Source organism: Nicotiana tomentosiformis, chromosome 10 (genome assembly GCF_000390325.3).
Source record: "Nicotiana tomentosiformis chromosome 10, ASM39032v3, whole genome shotgun sequence".
Lineage (NCBI taxonomy): Eukaryota > Viridiplantae > Streptophyta > Magnoliopsida > Solanales > Solanaceae > Nicotiana > Nicotiana tomentosiformis.
In genome coordinates, this window is record NC_090821.1 from 50,305,818 (window position 1) to 50,312,554 (window position 6,737).

The window sequence follows — 6,737 nt, forward strand, 5'->3', positions numbered from 1 at the left end:
AAAGAGTTAGGTAAACTGATATTCAAAGTTACAGGAAGTGGAGTTAGAAATAAAAAAGAATTAGGTTCAAAACACATATGCTCTGAGGCACCTGAATCAATGATACATGTGTCTAATTTTAGACTAGTAAACACTAAACCTGAGTATTTTAGAATAGTACCAGCAACTATATTAGTATTGATTCCTGTATTTCCTGCCTATGCTAACTTTGCCTGCTTATACATGTGCATTATTTTTTTAATTTGTTCCTTGCTGAGCTGCTGTCCAAAATTACTGTTGTTGAGCTTAGTGCTTTGTCCTGCTGAATTCTCACGTTCCTCATGTGTTAGGACTGCATTTCCTTTAATTTGATTCTGATAACCTTTGTGATTGGTGAACTCAAAATCTTCTGGAAATCTAATAATTCTGTAGCAGTCCTCTTATGTATATCCTTTTTTTTCACAATAAGTACAACACACATTTGGATTGTACTTTCTTTTTCCTTTAAACCTTTGCTGAGGTCTAACAAATGTTTGCCCTGAGTTGTTATATTTGGGAACTATGGTTGCTCCTCTTTGTGTTTGGTTTCTATGTTTCTAAAAATTTTTCCCTTGTCCTTTGATCATAAAAGCTGCAAAATCAGCTAGAAGCCGTGCATTATGCTGCTTGGCCTCTCCAGCTGCCATGAATGATACTGATTCAGAATTAAAATATTTATTTGCATAAACTTCTCTTTGATTTTCATCTTGCAAAAGAAGTGAATAAGCAATATCTATGCTAGGCAAAGGGTTCATCATGAGGATATTTCCTTCTGCTTGTGCATATATGTCATTTAATCCCATTAGGAATTGGATCAATCTCCGATCCTCAAGAGACATAGTCAACTTTGCCCTTCCTTCACAAACACAAACACATGAATAACATTAGATAACATTTAAAGCATCTAATTCATCACATAGTCGTTTGAGCTTAGTGAAGTATCCTACAATGTCATTGTTTCCCTGTACTAAACCTGATAACTCCTTATGCAGATGATAAAGCTTAGCTTCATTTGATCTCTCAAATCTCTGCTCCAAGCTATCCCAAAGCTCTTTTGCAGTTTTGGAGTATATCACACTGTATGCAATATCCTTTGAGAGAGTATTTAGGATCCAAGAGATGACCATATCATTCACATAACTCCATTGTTCTTGGTCTGGAGATTTCAGATCTGGAGATTGACAGGCTCCATTGATAAAATCAAGTTTCTTCATGGCCGACAAAGACATGAGAATAGATCTTCTCCACCCTGGGTATCCTCTTCCATCAAATACAGTGTTGACTAGAGTCATTCCAGGTGAATCAGAGTTGTTGGGAAGATAAGGGTGATTGATATCATAGCTGTTTGGTTTTGCAGCATTGCTCGTATCACCAGTAGATGTGATAGTTGTTTCAGGCATTTTAGGTTACTGATTATGATGATGAATCTAATGTAAATGGATTTGATGGTTCGACTGTTTGATCGAACTTATTATTCTGATACCATGTACGAAATTGAAGAAAAAATCTAATTGGAAAATTTTATGTGTGTCTTATTCATTACTTTGTACATGTATATGTACAGACTTGCATATGCAATAACAAAAATATTTATTCCTCCCACCTAACTCACTAACTATGTTTCCTTATATTATATTCCTCCCACCTAACCCACTAACTATGTTCTCTTATATTCTAATTACCTAACCCACTAAATATATAATTTATCTTATCATAAACTCATCCAAAAGACCCTTAACTTTTTTGGAGGCAGAATACACGACTACTTCTAGGTCTTCTTCTTCTTCACCTTTCTTCTCTATCTCTAAGCAAATCTCTATGAGTCTTAGAATTAGGATGGGATTTCTTCTTCCCAACAAATAGGTTGGAGACCGATGCTATGAGAATTAATGTTTTAGATTATTTAGAGCAATGTAAGATGTATTAAGAGGTTTTTATTTTAAAGAAATACTCAATCTCATTTGATGTGACGGTGTTTCACTAGTCTTGGAGTTTAACATATTGGCTTTACTAATACATTAATTGCAGCGGCAGTAGTAGTTTGAAACTATGAAAGTTTTTAATTAGTTATATTATTATTGGTAGAATGGTGTCAAACTTTTTAGTATTAGTGATAGTGGTAAAAGGAAAATAAGTTGGAGAACGATGCTATATTTCTTTTTTGGCTTACAGGGAAAGAAAAAAAGATGAGAATAGTTTATATCATTGAGAGCATCTATCTCATTTGATATGACAGTGTTTGATTGGTCATGAAATTTAAAGAATATTACACTACTAGAAAATTGCTTAAAATCGTCCAGAAATATCGACCGAAATCGGTCGGAAAACTAGAAAAATCAATCGATTTCCGACCGACTTTAATCCGTCGAAATTAAGTTGGTCGGTAAAAATAGCGACCGAAGTTGGTCGCAATTTCCGACCGATTTCGGTCGGTAAATTAATTTTCACAAACGACCCAAAAAGAAAAATCTGCTGAAAAAATCGACCGAAGTATATCGGTATTTTAATTATACAATTAAAAAATGCACCGTCTGGGTCTCGAACCGGGTCTGTAGTATGGCAGGATAATATTCTACTACTAGACTATTGGTACATTTTGGTTTATGACTTTCTTTTAATTTATTTGTACTCTTTAATTGTATTTTCGCGCGAAAATAACCGACCAATTTCGGTTGGTTTTATTAAAAGTATAAAATTACCAACCGAAGTCAGTTGGTTTTTTAAAATGACTGACTGAAATAACCGACCTATTTCGGTCGATTTTTTGAATATTAATTTTAATTTATTTTATATAAAAAATTGACCGATTTCGATCGGTTTCTTAAAAAATAAATTTCGCGGGATGCTAAAATAGTTTCCCTCATTTTTGCTCCAAATAAAACCGATCGAAGTCGGTCGGTTTCGTAAAAAAAAATTTAAAAAAAAACCGACTTCGATCGGTATTTTAACCTACTGAAGTCGGTCGGTTGGCCACAGTCGATTTTGGCCGAATTTCTAGTAGTGTTACTTTGACTTATATATATTATAGTAGTAGTAGTTTTTATTTTCTTTTTTTTTAATTTGGAAAAGTACACTTTCTTTTATACCGTTGGTGTTTGATAGTGACAGTGATTAAGCCATAAACCCAACTATACATACTCTTGACAATTTGTTGGTATATTATTCATGATATACTTTTGACTCAAATAACAAATTTTGATGAGTTAGAGTTTGTACAGCTACAGAAGGCGTGAATAATTAACTACCAATGTGGAGTAATTGTCTGTGGGGTAGCTTTATTATCGCATACTATTATTTTTATTTCCTTTAGTTTCAATAGCAAATAACCTTTGTTACCTGTCTCCTCGACCTTTATTCCAATCCTGCAAACAAAGTGATAGCAGTTGTAGGTTAAGACGTCAGTCAAGGACCTTAGTTGTATATATTTGTTCAAATAATTGAGTAAAACATCCTCTGGCATAGGATAATGAAGTTTGTGCTTTTGCTTTTGCTTAACCTAGGTGGCTATCCAAAATATTCATCTGTAGTTGACTGCAGGGATTGAAGCAATGACGCCTGACATTTCTATTTTTTTTTAAATATGTTTTTTATGAACATTAATGATCTTTCTTGATATACTGAAGTTGAACAATGTTCTGTTTTGTTTTCCCCATCCCTACTGTTACATTTTAGTCAGACTAATATTTCCTTTTGCTTACTAGATTTACAATAATGTGGTATACACATGAATCCTAACTGGGTTTTGATAAGCTGCAAAAGTCTCCATCCATTTGTGCTTTATAAGGTTTTATATTTTTGAATGGTGTTACTCATTTCTTTAACTTACGATAAAGTGGCAAAACGCCCTAATTTAAATTCCAACAAGAATCAACCATATACTCATAGTGGTTTTGTTTAAGTATCTGAGGTTATTTTTTATCATATATACAGAGACAATTACATTTAGATTGTATCATCATTGCTAGTGATAGCTCAGTATGGGTAAATATTATCTCTTAAGTTCGTAGTATCTATAATTTTAATTTTCTTTCTCAGTACATAAGTTACAGTGGAATGCATGAGCCATATTTATGTATAACGATCCGGACGGTCGTTTTGAGAATTTAAGTCCCGTTCGGCGACATAAGGTCTTGGGCAGCTTCATATTATGTGTATTGACTTGCGTGCGTGGTTGAATTCAGTTACCGGATGATTCGGAGTCAAATCGGAAGAAGGATTCAAGTTTTGAAAGCTTAAGCGGTAAGAGTTGACCGAAATTTGATTTTGGAGTAAACGGCTCCGGAATGGGTTTTGGATGATTTCAACAGTTTCGTATGGTGATTTTGGACTTAGACGTGCGTGCGGATTTGGATTTGGAGGTCCGTAGGGTAATTTGGAACATTTCGGCGAAAGTTGGAAAAGTTGAAGTTTTGAAGGTTGAGAAGTTTGACCAAGAGTTGACTTTGGCGATATGGGGGTCGGAATGCGATTTCGAGAGTTGGAACAGCTCCGTTATGTCATTTGGGACTTGCTTACAAAATTTGACGTCATTCCGGGTTGATTTGATAGGTTTTGGCACGAGTTTTAGAAGTTGGAAGATTTGAAAGTTCATAAGTTCGATTCATGGTGCGATTCGTAGTTTCAATATTGTTGGATATAATTTGAGACCTCAAGCGAGTCCGTATTATGTTATGGAACTTGTTGGTATGTTTAGACGGGGTCCCGGGGGCCTTGGGTGAGTTTCGGATGGGTTACGGGTCATCTCCCTCTATTTTTGGACTATTGTTTTCTGTCAACTGGTTTCCTTCATCGCGTTCGCGTCCGTGTCCTCGCATTCGTGTAGTGTTATTTTGGAGGACGAAATAATTCTTCTTCGCGTTCGCATTCGCATTCATCCTCTCGCGTTCGCGAAGGTCTGCCTTTTCCTTCTTCGCATTCGCGAAGGGTCTTCTGGCAGCCTTCACTTTTCTTCTTCGCGAACGCGATCACCCTTCCGCGTTCACGATGCTTTAACACCTGCGCAGAATAAATAGTACTCTATTTCTGAGGGTTTGCCGTTTTAATCATTTTTGGAGTTCTAGAGCTCGGGTTTGAGCGATTCTTTGTGGGGGTTTTAAGCAAATTAATTGGGTAAGTATTCTTTACCTAGAATTTATTATATTCCATGATTTTATCTTTATTTTTATCATTAAATTTGTATTTTGAGTTGAGAAAAATGATGGTTTTTGAAAAAGGTTTTCAAAATGAAAAATCATGATTTGAGGGACGAAATGGTATCGGAATTTGATAATTTTAGTATGGTTTAACTCGTATTGGAATGGGTGTTCGAATTTTATGAAATTTGTCGGGTTCCGAGGTGCGGGCCTGGGGGTTGACTTTTGGGTCGATTTTTAGATCCGGAATAGTTTCTTATGAGTTATATTTGTGCTTTGAAATTATTTTGATTAGATTTGAGCCGTCCAGAGGCCATTTCACTGAGAAGTTCATTTTTGAGCATCGGTCTGTCTTCTTTGAGGTAAGTATCTTGCCTAACTTCGTGTGGGGGAACTACCCCTTAAGATTTGAGTCTTCTATGCTAATTGTAGTCCGTGCACGCGAGGTGACGAGTACATGCTGGGACTTATTTGTGGAAAATTGGCCTTTTAGGGTTCTTAGGCCCTTGAATTCACTAAATATGTAGTTGTTCTTGTTATGATTACGCTTCTTAATTACTAGTTTCACCTCTACCTGCTGAATTAGAATTTATTGCTTCATGATTCACTCTTATTGCTTATTTGATTCATCTGTGCCTTAACTAAAATTGTTATCTCTTATATTGTCATGTTATCTTTCCCCTAACTGCTTATCCTTATTTGAAATTATTACTATCTCTTCTGTAATTGTTTAGCCTTAATTGAGGTTACGGTTATCTTTCCGCTGCTTCTTCTTAGTTGAATTTGTTGTATCTCTTTCCTAATTGTCCAACCTTAAAAGAAGTTAGATATCCTATATTTTAGTTGACTTATCCTTATTTGGAATTATTCGACTTGTGTTAGCTCCCTTGTTGTTGAACTGTACATTGTGGGACTGTTGTTACAGTTATTTCCTTCCCTGTTGAGATATTCTTATTATGACTAGCATTACCAATTGTGGCTACTCCTTGTGAATTAGTTCCTTCGTTTCTTTGAGTTCTGGGATCTCTGAGTTGACTTATTTGTCCTACCCTTGTATTAGTGTCATTATTGTTGTTGTACTTATGTGATGAACCAATAGGTCATCTTATGTCTTAGAACTTGAATCTGCGCTCTTAAGCCTTAAAAATGTTATTTTTCCCTCCTCGATTTACGTGCGCAGTCCGGGCAGGTTTCCGAAAAGCTTTTATGTTGAGAACTAATAAAAATACGAATTTTTACCTTAAAAGTTAATTTTAGTTGACTTCGGTCAATAGTTTTGGTAAACGGGCCCGGATCCATATTTTGATAGTCCCGGTAGGTCCGTATCGAATTATGGGACCTGGGCGTATGCCCGAAATCGAATTCGGAGGTCCCTAGCTCAAGTTATGAATTTTTGATGAAAATTAAAAGTCTGAAAATTAATTATTTTTAAGAATTGATCGATGTTTGGCATTGTTAGTATCGGATCCGTATTTTGGTTCCGGAGCCCGGTACAGTTTCATTATGATATTTAAGACTTGTTTACGAAATTTGGTGAGAAACGAAGTTGATTTGGCGTGATCGGACGTCCAGTTGAGAAGATATGGA

At 35.6% G+C, this 6,737-nt stretch overlaps 1 protein-coding gene across 1 annotated transcript; it reads right to left on the minus strand.

Annotated features, from left to right (window-relative positions):
- Positions 1–575: 575 nt before the first annotated feature.
- LOC117275918 (uncharacterized) lies at positions 576–1,418 on the minus strand. The gene is made up of 2 exons (XM_033655278.1): positions 992–1,418; positions 576–874 (listed from the first exon to the last, which is right to left on the minus strand). The coding sequence occupies exons 1-2, from the start codon at positions 1,416–1,418 to the stop codon at positions 576–578; spliced, it is 726 nt and encodes a 241-aa protein (XP_033511169.1).
- Positions 1,419–6,737: the final 5,319 nt, after the last annotated feature.

Bases quoted from the DNA above. Each gene is read 5' to 3' on its own strand.
- LOC117275918 (XM_033655278.1), bottom strand. From the start codon at position 1,418: ATGCCTGAAACAACTATCACATCTACTGGTGATACGAGCAATGCTGCA. The intron at 875-991 runs GTTTAGTACAGG...GTGTTTGTGAAG, and splicing joins TCTGCATAAGGAGTTATCAG to GAAGGGCAAAGTTGACTATG.